At 34.7% G+C, this 17,563-nt stretch overlaps 1 protein-coding gene across 6 annotated transcripts in view; it reads right to left on the reverse strand.

The window, feature by feature from the left end:
• LOC118263955 (uncharacterized) overlaps window positions 1–17,563 on the reverse strand; it is a 288,611-nt gene that overhangs the window by 14,387 nt on the left and 256,661 nt on the right. For 4 of the 6 annotated variants that reach the window (XM_050704742.1, XM_035576236.2, XM_050704743.1 and 1 more), the window contains 3 exons: window positions 6,960–7,121; window positions 6,325–6,403; window positions 4,100–4,203 (listed from right to left, as the gene is read on the reverse strand). In XM_050704742.1, coding sequence (XP_050560699.1) covers window positions 4,100–4,203; window positions 6,325–6,403; window positions 6,960–7,121 — 345 coding nt within the window. Of the gene's footprint in view, window positions 1–4,099; window positions 4,204–6,324; window positions 6,419–6,959; window positions 7,122–17,563 lie in introns of all 6 variants that reach the window. The other 2 variants (XM_050704745.1, XM_050704744.1) reach the window with 2 other exon arrangements.

A 17,563-nucleotide genomic window follows, 5' to 3' on the forward strand; every position in this document is an offset into this window, starting at 1 on the left:
TAAACTTGTAATCTAAAACCCGCTCCTAAGTGTAACAAACACCCTTTGACTCATGAAAACCACATCATAATCCGTTCAGTCAATCGTGAGATATTCACAAACTATTGTTTTATCCGACTAAGAATTAAGTTTTAGGCAAGTTTGTTCCAAAATTCATATATAACAATAATTTATTTAATGTTTATAAACACAGTCCTATTCGCAAACATCCCTGTTGTCTGTCAAGCGAGACAGCTGGGCTGGGCTGGACATGACTGCCCAAAATGTGGTTACATTATGACAGAGAAATTCCCATGAGGCGTGATATCACGGGTTTATGTCGTCGGCTTAATAGATAATTGTATAAGGAAGAAATGTTTGATGTCTCTTGAGGGAATCATGGATGTGAAGAGATTGGCGTGAGATGAAGATTTGAAGAGATGGTTTTCAGATTTGGAAATAAGGAAGTATTTTTGCAAGGGACTGCAAGTATTGCTCAGGATAATCTTGCACGAAGTCGTTAAGTACGTGTTTAAAGTCATCCTAAGCATGTACTACTATGGTGTGTGCATTGCACAATATTTTTAAGTCAGTGACATAACTTATTGATGCACTGTCTGGGAGATAAAACGTCAAATTAAGTAAGATCGATCGGTTTTTCGTATGCATGTATTTCAGACAGATAATTTCAGATGTCTGCAGTCGTCGATGTAAGTTATTGAAGTCATATGACATTTTTTTACTCTAGGTACACTTAACTATTTTTTTGATACGGTACTACCATAAAACCGGTAGGTTGACAACCCTATACAAGGCTACTGGTTTGGCGACACGTTACAAATATGGTATCGCCGGCAGCGTAGGGTTGCACAAATGCACACGCCGATGTCCTGATAGTCAATTAATCAACACACAACACGAAAACCTCTCCGGTCACCCGCACATCCGTGATAACAATATAACGTTTATTACAATAACATTAAAGTCTATTTCAGTGTATCAATGCAATAGTGTCTGTTTTAATGAAATCATCGTTTATTTACCTACTTCCAATTCCAGTCCGATTGTGACTGGACATCAGCATATGTAATGGCCGGTAAACTGTATTAGCATTCTGCAGTTCCGTCGTCATTGTGTTTCAGTGACATTTACATGATTTCAAATTGCGTGCTTTTACAATTGTACGCATTGCGTGGGTGTCCACTGTCCATTTACGTTTCCCAGTTTTTGTCATGTTTCCGTTTACTTTTTTCACTATTTCCTTATACCAAAATTATGACTGTTTTTTAAAACGTTCCCTCACACTAGTATTTTCTTCTCCTGTGTGGTGAATGCGCTTACAAACATACAAGTTAAAATACACATGTCATTCAGACCCGAAACAACAATTTGTGGATCACAAAGAGTTGCTCCGTGCAGGAACCGAAACAGCTACACCGCTACACTTTGTGCGGCAGCCGGTTACCCAGCCACCGCGCCAACCGTCCAACCGTCAAGTTAAAGAATGCTCGAAACAAGAGAGTAAGAAGTATAAGTCTAATTTATTATATAAGGACCTCCTTTTTTTATCCAAGGTCGTAGACCGAACAAAAACCTAAAATTTCTATAACGTGCCTTAAAATTCACATTCACGCGAAGAATTCCATAAAAATCGTCTGAACATTATTCTTTGCCACCAAATCACATTTCTTGAAGCCCGTAAAAATCTCGTGAGGAATGCAAATTATAAAAATGCCTCAGGGCTCAGGGATGGAATGACAGGGCTAGCCAGGCTCATATTATCGATTAAAGGGATACGTATCTTACTTATATACTTATTGTAAATTTTTACTTTGATCTTGGACAAAACAGAAAATTAACAATCAATCGTTTTTCATTAAAGAAAGACTCAACCTTTGTAGATAAATTGCAAAATGAAAGCTGTGGCATTAAGTAAATTTAAGCAATAACGACTTGTCGATGTATCTCGTGACTAGAGGTGCCAGAGGGCTGGTTTGTTCCTCAGTCAGAGGATAAGCATTGCCATACAACGTGGTAATGCTGCCAATCCTTCTGGGCACTTTCCCTATCGATGCGGACTTTTGTATTTCTAGTTTAGTTTTAAATAGTATGTTTTATGATGTAGAATTGATTTATAAATAAAAGTAAAAAAATAACTAGCAATAACAAACTTTAAAGAAGCTGTCTTAAGAAACGAAATCGAAAAACCAAGTCAGGTAGTGAATGAACACGGAAAACATAATATGAATGGTACAGTGGCAGAAATTGAAAAATGTATGAGTTCAGTGAAGGGATCCAGATATTGTGCATTTGCTCGAATGCTCTTCATATTGAGGTTGGGTTCGAATTTATTCTATTCCACATTCAGATTCGTATGAGGAACGAGCAAAATGGAAAAATGGTGTTATTTTTAATATGATACTATTACAGAGATGTACGTTTCAGAGTTTTTTAGTTTTAAAAGCAGTTACGGCTTGAAACTAGGAACTTTCAAAGTATTTTTAATATTTATTTACACAACAACAACAAACCCATAACAACAGACCCATTTGTGAGTGAGGAAAAATAGAGTGACAAAGGACAAAGTCCTAACATCTAAATAAAATTCAAATACAAGACATAGAAAACTAGTAACAGATACCAACTTAGAAGTAAACAATGAAATTGTAGCTTCAACTTAAAGTAGCGAAGAAAGAACAGACCTATAGAACTAAGAACAATTAATAAAAAACTAAAAAACCCGACTGCGTTTCTTTATAACATGAAAATGAAAAAACCCTAAAACAAGAAAGTCATTGTAAAATTGAAGCAGTCGGGACCCATTCTAAACATTTAGTGAGGGCATATACTGCTGGCTTTCTAGACTGGGTCCCGACTGCTTCAATTTTACAATGACTTTCTTGTTTTAGGGTTTTTTGATTTTCATGTTATAAAGAAACGCAGTCGGGTTTTTTAGTTTTTTAAATTACCTTTTTTATTTCATTTTCTTTTAGTTTTATTATTTTTATAGTCTCTCTCACAGTAAATACGAATCAAACGACCCCTATCAAGCTGAAATCCATCGAGTCGTTCAGGCTAGAGAGTGAGCAATATTCGAATTTGGCGCCAAAAATCCGCCATTTTGTTTTTTTATTATTTTGATGTACCCAGTGTCACTCTCACAGTAAATACGAATCTAACGACACCTCTCAAGCCAAAATCCATCAAGCCGTTTAGGCTGCAGAGCGTGCCAAACAATTATACATACATACATACATACATACATACATACATACATACATACATACTCGAAAAACATAACCCTCCTTCTGGCGCAGTCGGGTAAAAAGGACAAACATTAGCACACAAACAAAATGAAGAGAAAAGATTCAACAGCAAGGTTATCTCGTTTATTATCAGTTAATGCCAACTCTAAGAGCACATGACTTGGAAATATTCTGATTAGATCTGGAACTAGTCATTTCGAAAGTGAATCATTTGTTTTGGCTACAGATCATTACCTATTAGAAAGGGTTATTGGCATTGTTGAGATAAATATCGACCTAATAATGTCGCATAAACAAAAACAAAACTGACATTCTAAGTCCAAAATAATAAGAACAAACAAGATTTCTTCTTGTTTCGCAAAGATTTAGGTACAAATGTTGAAAACAAACTGTTTGATTTAGATAGCGGGAAAGATGAAGATTGTGTTATAGTAGTAGTCTAGGTTGTAACTTTGTAAGCGAGTTTACACAGCAGAGATTTCGATAGTGGAAGTTTTATTTGAGATCTTAGCTTGGAAAATTCTTCGTAAAAGTCTATTTATAGATCTTACTTAGTTTGCAAAGCTACTTTATTTAGACCTGTTAACTAAAATGCATTTGTATCCAATTGATAATCTGTAGCCTGTGAAACTTTGCGTTCATGATGCCGTCGATGTGTCTTTATGGCGTGTCTGCCCTTTCCGCATGTGTATTGCCTGACTTGATTTAAATTGATGTTTCGAAGATATCAGATTGTTTCACGGTAGATTACATAGGGCAGAGAAAGGGCAAAGACAAAAGATCATAATTGCTGTTGCTATTATCTTTTTTGATTTCATAAGTTGTGATATGCAGACTATTAAAGTATGACTTACATTGCGTTCCTTCCTTAGCTCCGAATTCCATAAGCATTTTCGCAAGTTGTCTGTTGGTTGCCAGCACCGCCACGTCCAATGGTGACAAACCGTCTGCGTTGAGACTGGAAAACCATATGATCCATTAATACCTAAAGTCAAGATATTACCTTTATCAACACAAGTACCTATAAAGATAATAAAAATACTTGGTTTTATTCAAATTTCTGGTTAAAAGTATGATTCATATTATTATTTGAATTTGCAATTTTACAGTTTTTGGAATAGCTTTGCTCAGGTTGATTTAATTTAAAAACCCAAAACAAGAAACCTTGAAAATTCAGGAGGATTAACGTTTTACGAAAGGAATTTATTTACATATGTACGAATTAGATTGATGAGAAAACATTTGTAGTTTAGGAAGCTTTCCAAATCAACTTTGCAAAGGTCAATTTCATTAAACTAACGTAACTTTAAACGAGTAGGTATGGTACGCACAGCCAAGTATACGGCCCAACAAGTTAATGCCTCAGAGGGAAGGGCAAAAGGGAATCATGATTAACTTTTGTAAAGTGGCTCGCAGAAAGAGGGCTTTGACTAACAATATCATGCAGAAGTTGGTTAATTTAATTTACAAGTTTACGTTCGTAAAGCGGGTCCGCCTATGATAGATCATTGTTATAATTATGGTCTTGATTAAGTTATGAATGGGATTTGAGTTTCGTAAGGATATACCGAACTTGAACATAAGGCTTATTATTGCCTGAAAGTAAGGTTTTAGAGTTTAGTGTTTATATTGGGGGAGGTCTATGTTCAGCAGTGGACGTCCTGTGGCTGATATGATGATGATAATGAAGGTTTTAGTGTTTCGGTAGTTATGATAGGCAAAGAACATGTCTAAAATTTAGCTAGTTCTTTTGTATTGACCAGTAGATTTATGAATAATTACGAGAACTAAGCAGTTTATATTGATACACGTCATCCACAAGCAACTAAACTTTTTAATGATTAAAAAGGAGAATCTACAACGTTTAATTAATTCGATGGCAATAAGAAAAAGTATATTAACAGTGTTACTGCAAACGAAAAACGTACTACAGTCATCGATAGTCACAAACGAAATCCGAAGGAGATCTCTCGTAGACCAATGCTGAATGTGTAAACAGTTTCAGATCGTTTGTCTCGTGACAAATCCAGGTGTCCTGAAGTGCACTCGCAGTAACAGTTGGACAGGGATAAATTCCCGGTGGATGCATTTTGTTTTATTCTGCATTGATCGTTAGTTCTTATTCAAGTGAGCTTTACTGTAGTAAAGTGAGGTACTTGGTCTTTGATGGACGAGTTTTGTTTCTGATTTAGTTTTGTTTGGTAGTTTGATTTTTGTGTGTCAGCTTTTTGTTAAATATCCTTGTGTCATAGCTTTGGTTTTTGGATTTATCAAATTGTTTTTTGTTGTTAGCGTCATCAGCAGATAGTTTATATAATTAGGTATAGCCAAATTGAAGGTCGTACAGCCTTCAAAATTAGTTACAAGAGAAACATGTGCTTACTAGCAGTTTATTGTCGTCTATAGATAAAATCGAATCGAATCAGTTGAATAGCAAAACTCTGATATGAATACTGACGTATTGGAATAGTTGGGATTTGATAACTGGATTTTAAATAAATATTTGAAATTGATTTGTATATAAAACCCAATCTAAGATTACTAAGTCGATAAAGCATACAAATCAGAGTTATCCACTCAAAGTTGGGGTTTTCTATGAGCAATGATTGAGGAAATGATGGATGAGGGAGAAATAGACGGATGTATCATTAGAAAAGAATTGGTATCTGATAAGTTGTACTACGTGCGAATTATGTGGTCAGTGGTATACCCTATCGGGTGATACTTTTTATCAGTGACGTAGTAATAAGGTGTGAAGATGGAAAAACCGTGTCATATGTCTGCCTACTGGGGGCTTTTAATAAAAAGAACAAAGCTCTAATTGCATTTTATGTCCTGATAACCTATTAGTCTATTACTAAGTCAGGATTATCGTAGTTTTGTTTATAAACTGACCACCATTCAAAATAATCCATATTAATTTATAACTGAAATACGATATGACCTAATTTAAAGGAGACAACTTGACTTACAGCGAAGGACCAAAATAGTTACTGAATATGAAAACTCCTATTCATCTTCGAGAGGAAACAAGTCCTAAGTCAAGTAACGGTAAGTAAAGGTGAGTAAATGGTCATACCTGTTGACGTCGACATCAGTGGACTCCAGAATGTTCCGCGCCTTGTCGAGGTAGCCATGTTCGACGGCTGCAAACAGGGCTGTAACAAACAGAACTAAGATTCACTTTAAAGAACTACTGCGGTACTGATATTTGTGGTAAATATCAGTTTGTATTTATTCTAATGTTGGGGCCACATTAACGGGAAATGCCTTTTAATTATCGCGATAATGGGCATTGACGTTAAACGTTAGTGTGGCCCCACAGTAAAGAAGAAAAGATTATTATGTTAGTAGATAGTTCGAATAAAGTTGAACTTTTATTTCGCGACCGGCTTTCGAAGACTTTTTTGAAGAAGGTAGAAATAGTTAGAGAGGTTTGTTTGAATACATAAAGTTAGTTGTTAAAGTAAGGAAGTAAGTAGATTAGGTATGTGTGAGTGGTGTGAGTATGTTAGTTAATTGTTGTTAAATATTAGTAACAGTGTTGTGTGAGTGTAATGTTAGAAAGAACAAAATGATAGATAAAATAAAAAATATTAAGAAAAAAATATAACATATCGTTTAGTAAAAGGTGGTAATATGAAGTTAATAAATGTTAAAAATAAGAAACAAACACAAAAAAGAAATAAAAGAAAATAAAAACGAAACAAATACCGTGTAAATGTATGTTAACTTGTGCAATTTTGTCTTGTTGCGCGCGCGCATCCTTCTGTTGTCGACGTGTTGCCTTATCGAGGTGCGGGGGGTGGGGCGCGCATGCGCTCAACGACGGCAACTCCCCCCCGCACCCTTCGAGAAGCGCGCCGTACTGCAGCTCTAAGGGAGAAACGGGATAAATGAACAAAATGGAAACAAAAAAATAAAAGATAAAAACAATAACACGATAAAAAGGATTTTTTTTATGATTGGCGTTAATTCTTCTACTTAAAATATGTTAATAAACGATTTGATTCATTTTGATTAGTCTTATTTTAGTCTAACCGTCGTACTCAGAGTCATTTAACCGTCCTTAACAATTGTTTTCCGAAGAAAATCGTCACTAAGGAATAGTTTAAGTAATCATCAAACGTCTGTGAGTGCGGCAGTAAAACACTTAAAAATAACGTCAATTTACCTACATATTAAGACTGACAATTCAACCCAACAACTAATAACTAATGAATTCATTTGATGAAGCGATTTCAACGCAGTTTGATTGCTAAAACATGTCAAGATAAACAATGTTTACAAATGTTCACTATAAATTACAAGTACCGTATTCTCTAGAAATTATTCAAAGTTCAGCGTTCCTAGTCAAATTATGTCACTTTAACTACAAAAGGGGTTATTTATTGTCCCGTCCGTAGTACAACAGCGATTTAATGATTAATGGTGCCTTTGAGAAATGGCGCTACATCTGATCAATATTTTCTTGTAAAATACTAATTACTTTGGTTTATTTTGAGAATATCTGGATTTTGTGTCAGGAGGACTATTAATCACCTTTATTGTGATGTGATTTGAGTCCCATTTTGAATGTAACGTGATCAAAATTACATTTTAGGTTAGCTTTTAAATGGTTACAGGTGATTAGCCTATTGTAAGAGAAAAAAGAATCGAGTCTTTCGTAGGTATACAAATTATATAAAAAAAATAATGCGGTATCTATACCCTTACGTTTAAAGTAATCGAAACGAGAGCACGTTCGGCGCTCTGATTGGCCAGCTCGAATAAACCAACCAATCAGAGCGCCGAACGCGTTCTTTAAACGCAAAGCAAACTCATACTAAGGGTACAGTATTCCATATTTATTAAGAACTTCCGATCCACCTACATTAGTACAGTCAATTTATCAAACTGCCCACGATATACCGACACCCAAAGGTTAACCATTTAACAATGAACATGATTACTTCAATGTCAAACTGTTTCTATGCCAACATATTATTATAAGTAACTAACTTAATACCTTCCGATAAACCAGGTATACAGGCCACATTTTTTATTAAATATTCTACCTTATGGTTTTGGTCTAAAGTCGGAATTGCAATAAGAAAAGTTGAAAGATGGTGTAGGTTGATCTGCGGGCGCCAGGACCTGATAATGAGATTTGAAAGGTACTTCATTTAAAAGGATTTCATTAAGACGAGTTGTGCAATTAGCAGCTTTCAACAGGTCGGTGATAAATAGCTGCTGATTGATTGTTGGCAGGTAAAATTTGCTTTATTCATGTCTAGTCCGTAGCGACCCAGTTATGAATTATTGTAATTGCCTTTGCTTTGAACTGAGACTATTGTTTCGACTAGTCTTAATCGCTGTCTGGTGTCGATTGCCAATGTAGCGCTAATAACTCTTTCGAAAAGATTTCTTAAACATTCTAATAAAATAAAAGAAAATTTGGTTTTGTCAGTCCAATATTTGGACTATCATTAGTAGAAATAGCGTTTTTTTATCTTGAAATCAAAAGGATTTATTATGTAGATATTTCCAGTTCAAATTAAAAGAGGTGATAGTTCAAACCTTTTAAAATTTTAAACCACACTACAAAGCTATACTTTATAAGTCATGATATGTTACTGACAAGTATAGCAGCTCACGAATTGCCCCAAGGCACATCCGAGGTAACGCTACATAGCCTTATCCAGCAGCTGACGGCACAAACATGGTGATTAGGTGTCGAATTCGATATAGATTACAAATTGAATTCACAAGGTGACATGCGGCCCTGTCAGAATATTAAAAAGCTTACATTCACCTCAATGTCATTGTCGGATATTCGGAATATTCACCTTGTGGAGGGCTGTGGAGTGTAGAGGTTATTTTATAAGGCGTGCATAATTCATATAACATTGCTATACTCCCAGGTTTAAAACGCCCGCTTCTCGAAACTACCAACGGCAAGTACCAATGTGACTTTTTCCGAGTTATATTATGTTCTTTCTAAGATTATTTAGACACCACTGGCAAACGGTGAAGGAAAATACTTTCAGGAAACCTGGGCTTATAATAATATTTTTGAAATTGCCGAATCGAAATCATTAAACAAGTGTGATTGATTAATGCTCAAACCTTCTCCGTGTGAAAAAAGACCTTTGACCAGCAGTGGCCACTTATAAGTTGATGATGATGATGACGCGGTAAAAACCCACATTATGATCAGGATCATCGTCTGGATCATCAGGACCAGATGAACAAGAGGTTGGCTAGTAGTAATCTCCTAATCATATAATGTAAGTTAAAAGTTTGCTGATTACCAATAAAAACCCCTGTATATTTGGGCACATAATCAGAGAGTTCTTTTCAGACAAATTTCTTTCATCCATTCTCTTCTATAATCAAACCACCGTGACATTCCTGTCTCAATCCTTGTCACTACGTTTGTTCAAATTTCAGTTTAATAAAACTTCGACAGCCAATCGGAATTCCTATCATAACAAGCAAAGGACCGGATGCTTGCGAAAGGGAAAGCGGAAAAACATTATCTTGTCTAACTTTAAGATCTTAGATTTTCTTTCTAATGGCGAAAATTGCTTTGGGATTTTGTTTGAAATACGTATTATGACATGAAAATTTTACTTTTAAACTTTCAAAGATAAAGATGCTTTGTTACATGTCATTGTCATTTAAAAGGTTTATCTTTATAATGCTTTTCTACCAGAGATGAGCTATGCTACGTTGCTGTGGATGCGTTTGGCTTCCACCAATTATTTTTATTGGTACACATAGCTTAGCACTGGTGGAAATGGACTCAGTTAAGCTATGTTTTTATATGGAAATATGCATGCTATGGATGGCTTCCCTAATATCGATACATTGCATACTCGAGCTGCGCATCCAAAACATGTCAGCTTAGTAGAACAAGTATTATTTTTAAATTGGATTATCACTTTATAAAGGACTGTAGATGATGACGATGATGTGTAGATAATTGACGAAAGCTCAAACCAACAGTTAATACCACAAGTAAAATAATAAAGTAGGTATTCATCTAATTGCACGGTTACATGTATTCTGTGGAAAATTCACTAACGAGATATAACTAACTGTTTCAACAATTTCTGTTAGTCAATTCGGTAGTTCCCTAGTTCCCAACTATTGTTCTTACAAATGTGTGCTCATAACATAACGAGTACTGTTTAGTTTATTACTCATACATACAAGAATTTAATAAATATCTTCGTATGTTAGACTAGGCTTATTTGTTTTAAACTTATTTGTATTGAAAATAATTTGTGCATTACTTATGAATGGGTACGGTAATGAGTTAGTAACTTAGTTAATAGAAAGGTAAACAATTTCTGTAATTAGTAGGTATTTATGGAAAAATACGGAGTTTTATCTTATCTAGCCATGGTTTTATAGTAAGAGGCGTAGTCTGTGTGGCTACACACGAAATTAACTCGTAATGCAAATGTTTAATCGTATTTCAGCATCACTTTTAATAGATATTGGGTTTTTACGCGCTTTCCTTCATACGAAGTAGAAAGAAAAGTATTAAGCCTCACAGAAAACCGACGAGAAACAACACTTGCGTTGTGTGAGTGAGGTTACCGGAGGCCCAATTACTTCCCTTCCCAATCCCCAATTCCCCAACAACCCTTAAATTCCTAACCCCCAAAAGGCCGGCAACGCACTTGTAACGCGTTGGTGTTTCAAGTGTCCATGGGCGGCGGCGATTGCTTACCATCATATCCGTCGGTTGTTTATCGACTTAACCCATAAAAAAAATATAATTTGATGTAATGAACTTGTTCTTATTACCCCATTTCATTCTATTGACACCTAATTTCGAAATTTAATTAATAAAATCTGCCAACAATATTGCAATTGTTTAATTCGCATCTGTACTAACATTAAATGTGGAGTTTCAGTAGCCATTTTCATTTTATTTTGCTTAGAAACTGTCTGTCTGTACCTCAGTACCTACTAAACAAGTTTAATGATGACATTAAAGTCTTGTAAGAGTAGTCACGTAATTCTTTAAAACATTTGTCATCATGATTTGACGAAATCTTTGCAAAGAGAGAAACACTTGTCAACTTTCACCTCATCAATTATAATTACGAGTTACTTGTACTTGTGTACTGTAAGTCATAATATTTAAAGATTTAAGCAATTCTCATTATTACTTATTTGCTTGTTGTGTATAAGTTTTACTTATTTGCTATAAGTAAGATACCTAATGTAGTTTGTTTTCTTTTGTTTAAGGTTTTAGTATTGATATGTTTATTTAAAACCTTTCTATTACCTATCATAATTATGTCTGCAACTACGTACTTTTTTATGGAATAAGTGGCAAACGAGCAGACAGGTCACTTGATGGTAAGCGATCAGCGCCGCCCATGGACTCCTGCAACACCAGAGGAGACACAGGTGCGTTGCCGGCCTTTCAAAAAGGAATACGCTCTTTTCTTGAAGGTACCTACTACCAATCATGGTAACCGATTTCGAATGTAACTATTTATTAAAACAAAATCCAATTAAATTTGGAACGCAAATCTGCACACCGCCAAAACCATCACCACCCATTGGTCTAAAATTTAAAACACAAAAATTACCATCGACAATTTATTTTGAAGCGCTATTACGCTTTAAAAAGCGCTATTACGCTTTAAAGCGAACCAGCGCGAATGTAACGTAACGTAAACAAAGGAAAGCGTCACGAAGTAAATTCCCAGAACGAAACGAGGGGAAAGGTTCCCATCATTGTTGGGCATGCGTTATTGTTCCAATCACTTGAGACCCCAGGGCTGGGGCTACTAATTATACTGCCTAAGATATGTAAGAACATCTATTTCCTTAAACGTTACGTAGTCGTTTTGTTGAAGACTTTTTGTATGATTGTTAATATTTTCTTAACTTTTAAGAACAATTATTGTTCTCTATAGATCTGAAGTTATCTAAAAAGTAAGGTTATTAACAGATTAAAATTAAAGGACTTTTAATCTGGCTTCACAATGGTTTTAGTTTAATTTTCAAGCTCAAAAACTTCCACAAATGGACAGTATAAGTCCGAAAGTTTAACAAGCACCTGTAAGTATATTCTCACACATATTATTTACATAGGAGAACACAGGCAACCCTAAGCATGTCTCCAATGACGTGCGTCGACGCATCGCGTGGGTAATCATTACTCAACGCGTTTAAAAAAACATAAGAAAGCAACAGTGATGTATCGTAAATCGTTTGTATTGGACAGAACGCGGAAGGATCATGGAACAACAGCGACGCGGAACGTAGCATCGAATAAATCGAATAAATTTGTAATATGGTCAAGTGTGAGAAGGCTGTTTAAGTTCTGACCTTTGCTGCATCGCGTGTGAAAATTTATGGAGGGGTGACGGCCATGGGGTCATCGGTTGACTGATTATTGCGCTTGACAGCTATTTGTTTATTTATGTTAAAAGCTTTCATTTTACAATAGCTTCTGTAGGCATTGTGTTATGTCTTGCGTAGGTTCTACAATGCCGTCAGAAGTTTTGAAATACCTTAGTACAAGAATCCAAATATTTTGTGCTGGTAAAAGACGATCAAAGTAACTCACAAACACAATTACACCACATATCAATTTTTATTCAAGAGAAAGCAAGAAATATTCCAATTCGATTCCCATAAAATGGTTAAACATGGTTTGTATAACTTGAAACCATTTTTGTAGGTACTAACAGACACTTTTTACGGTAAAATAAACTAAAACACGACGCCACATACGAATTGGAATAAAAAGTAAAAAAACACGACTTAAAACACTGGCCGAAATTGACCGACACCAAAGAGTAAATCGATTCCAATCACTTCACTGGCCACCAAATAAAAAAAAAGATTTTGAAAAAAGAACTGACCGCAGGTTATAAATTCTAGCATGTCGCTCCATTGCAGTATCATAGTTGCAACTGAGGTGGTCGCACGAATCCGAGTTTGGTCATTGTGCGGACTATCTAGATCTTTTTAATTAGCGACATCATAATTCGTGTCTGTGCCCACAGAGTATTGTGTAGTCGCGGATTAATGAGTTTTACGCAAACATTATTCTTTCAACTTATTTTTAGGACGTGACTTCATCATTATTTTGTACATTTGTGTATTGTACCGTTTTATGTCGTGCAAAACCTATTTATACGAATAATTAAACAAAAAAATCTATTGTTTATTTTTTTTTATTTATTCTAAGAATTTTGATCGTTTCCCGTCAATAAAGCCCCAATTTTTAAATATATTGAAATTAATATCACAGTTTTCTGCATTCTATTAATTGGTTATTAATGACATAATTTTAGTCGGTTAGTTGTAACAGAAATAAATTATTTTGAGAAACAAGACTTTAATAGTATAGGAATATCGAACATGCACTCTATTTCATCATGAGATCAGTTGTTGTTTCGTGCGAGTCCAGTGTGTTCCCTGCTTTAAAACCCCGTGAGTCGACACCTCCCTAACTAGGTTGAGTGGAAGTTCAATTTAGCTCTCAAATTAGTTTAGCACTGATGGCAAACGCAAATGGACTCTCTTCTTAACTAAGAGGATTTTAATAATTTTAGTTCAGCGAGCAGACCACGTTTTATGCTTTTTAGTTAAACTTTTCTAACTTTAACGTTGGTATTGCTAGAAAATTTAATATACGCTTTTCATTTTCTGATCAAGGATATAAAATATGACATTAAATTCGTATTTTATTGAATTACGAGAACATTCGATCATAAAACTCTTCGATACTCTTAATAATTGAATGTATAGCCCGCTTTTTATTTTAATACGGAAATATACTTGACAATAGTTAGTAAATTCATAGTTTTTTCAGTATTTTAATTATAAATAACAATATAAGAGCTTTTGACTATTTAGATCAGACATTAATTGTGACAAAAATGAACTAATGGCGCATTCTTACATAAGTTCAAGTTATTTATAAAGTTCACAGCTTCCGAGGAAACAGAACATCGATAAACATTTATGCAAATCGAATAATAAATAAAATATTCGATTCCAATTACACGACAGAAGTTCATCTCTAGTGGCGATGACAAAATATCTCAGAGAAAGTAATCGAATCAACGGAACAGTAATTTGAAATGGAAATAAACGGAATTTTTATTCGACTTTTTGATCTAGTTTCGGATCGTTTGATGAATTTTTATCGACCTTTAAAAGTGGTAAGTGCCCATCACTATTCGAAATAGTTGGTATAACAAAGATGGAGTGCCGAATAAAAATTATATTGCTTGGTTTATAACCTGAGTTTTGAAGATCGAAATAGGTTGCACTCTGTGATGTGATTCTGACACAGGTTTAAATCAGTTTACGAGGAAAGGTTAGAATGAAAATAGCATTAAGTAGGTGTACTTTTATCCGGAGCTGCGGAGTGCAGACTACCTAGGTTTACCGGAGCTCTGGCTCGAAAAGTAGGTGTAAGCACTGGGTGGTTTTTAGTCAGTAAGAGTCTGACACTTCCTCACGCCTCGCTCAAGGCGGGAGAAGTCATTGGGTGATTTTCCCCTTAAAAAAAGGTGTACATTTGAGGAGAATACTAACTAGTTTTTGGTATTGTAATGCAGATAGCCCTGGTAGTTTTAAGAACAGTCCAAAATAACTAATATGAAGATGTAGACGTAGATCTTATGATTATTTCAAATAACCAGCGGTGTCATGATGCAATTTGTTAGTCATTAGGCGCTTCAAAGAAAAGGTCAATGTCTCAGCTTTCCTCGTAATATTTCGTAACTGGTACTTTTGTTCGAGATTCTCCCAACCATTGTCGGTTAGGTCGTTATGTAAGGGGTTATTATATTCTCAAACTACATGTACCTGCTTGTACGCGACGAACGAAAAGTATTTTGATCATCTATTGTTTGTAAGTCATTAAATTAAGAGTAATTTTTAAATATTTGTGCCAACTTTCCATTTTTTGGAATTTTTCGAATTTTTTTTGCGAACCTTTGACATTATTTGGGTCGCCATTGTGTAATGTTATGTTATGAGAGTTTTGTAACAAGTCACATGTTTTGGAAAAGTACGTAATATCTAGGTATTGTTCTTTCACCAAAATTTTCTCAATTGTTTTAAGTTAAGCGTTAAATCTTAGGAAAATTGCACGGGCAAGGGTAGAGTACACACACATGTATAAGCTATTGGTATTTATCTTATTACACACCAATAGGTTGTTATAATCACCCCATAATGGTAATATACATAGGTATTAAGTATTTGCCTTTTTACTTAAAATACATTCAAAATAATGTATTGTATTATTCATGAACCAATTCTAAAGCTGCAGAAAGTGTTAATAGTTGCCTATTATCGGATTTAACGTAGAAAATCAAACATTTTCACTCGGATGGGAATTTTATTAGCACAATGGGCTCTTTGTTAGATTTATCTCTAAAATGTAAGACATTAATTCGTAGTCTGATGGAATCCGTTTTATACGCTGCGTAAATGACTTGTAGTTCCTATACTGGTTGTTAAGTTAAAATAATTTTGTAATATTTAATGTGTATGAGAACCTTTACAAGAATATTTTGTAACTAGTTAAATTAAGTTTATGCGTTGATATCTGTAATTTGGGTTTTCGAAAAGGCTTTTGAAAATATATTTTTTTATTCGGATAAGTCGGTTAAGTAAACGAGTATGCGGATCACCTGTAAGCAATGGCCGCCGCCCATGGACAGAAACACCAGAGTTACAAGTGCGTTGCTGAGATTTTAGATTTTTTCGGGTTAGGTTATTTTAAGGGTCGTAGGGGAATCGGGGTTGGGATAAATATATCATTGTTATATCACAAAAACCATTAATGGTTGCGAATTTACCAAAATTAGTAACTAAAACTACATAACATTGATGTTCTAGAACATTGCAATCAAAAAATAGAAGTTACAGTGCCTAAAGTACTTGATACACCTTCGGATGAAGAAGAACATCACCCTTTACAGTAGTTGGCAGTAGAGGATGTTGCTACATTGATAAATTGATTGATACAAGTACTACCAACATGAGGAAGGAAGATAAATGCATTATGTGTTTTTCTTAAGACTTATGTTGCCTGTGAATTTGTTTTTTGTACCTCCGTTTGCAATTAACTTATCTACCTCATTTACACATGTACGTTTTGTTCCATGAATAAGATTTTTTTTATAAAAAAGAGATATCTGATTTCGTTATTGTATGGTAGGAATTATTGTTTTTTTGTAACTTTCATGAATAATTTAATGAATTTTTAATTTCTCTATATAGATTCGTATAAAACAATCTATAAAATGGTAATTTAAAAAACTAAAGACCCGACTGCGTTTCTTTATAATATTTAAATGAAAAACTAAAACAATGAAAGTCATCGTAAAATTGAAGCAGTCGGGACCCATTCTAAATATGAAGACTTAGTGAGGGCACATACTTATGGCTGGGATAGAATGGGTCCCGAAGTCACATTTTACGATGACTTTCTTGTTTTAGGGATTTTTCATTTAAATATTATAAAGAAACGCAGTCGGGTTTTTTAGTTTTTTAAATTACCTTTTTTATTTTATGGTATTTTGTTTTATTATTTTTATATTTTGATAATATCTAGTGTCATTCACAGTAAATACGAATCAAACGACCCCTATCAAGCGGAAATCCATCGAGTCGTTCAGGCTAGAGAGTGAGAAATATTCGAATTTGGGCCAAAAATCCGCCATTTTAAATTATTTTGATATATCCAGTGTCACTCTCACAGTAAATACAAATCTAACGACACCTCTCAAGTCAAAATCCATCAAGCCGTTTAGGCTAGAGAGTGAAATATTCGAATTTTGTACAAAAATCCGCCATTTTGTTTTTTTATTATTATGATATATCCAGTGTCACTCTCACAGTTTACGAATCTAACGACACCTCTCAAGTTCCATCAAGCCGTTTAGGCTGCAGGGCGTTTATTTACATAGATACATAATACATACATAGATACATACATACTACATACATACTCTCGAAAAACATAACCCTCCTTCTGGCGTAGTGGGGTAAAAACTAGTCAGGTATTCTTTCCTGACGCCTTAACTCCCGAACGAACTTACGATTTTACGGTTTTGCATTCGTTGGAAAGGTATGGGTTTTTTGAGGTTTCAGGTAGAGGCAAAGAAAATTCAAGAAAAAATCAAGAGAATAGTAGAAAATTAGGGAAAATCATTGGTGGTAAAACGGAGTTTGACATATTAGATGTTTAACATACAAAGGCTGAAAAATGCTTCATATACCTACGTCACTTCAATGACTCAATTTCATCTAAGAATCGTTGTGCCCAATAA

This window comes from Spodoptera frugiperda, chromosome 26, assembly GCF_023101765.2.
Source record: "Spodoptera frugiperda isolate SF20-4 chromosome 26, AGI-APGP_CSIRO_Sfru_2.0, whole genome shotgun sequence".
In the NCBI taxonomy this organism is placed as follows: domain Eukaryota; kingdom Metazoa; phylum Arthropoda; class Insecta; order Lepidoptera; family Noctuidae; genus Spodoptera; species Spodoptera frugiperda.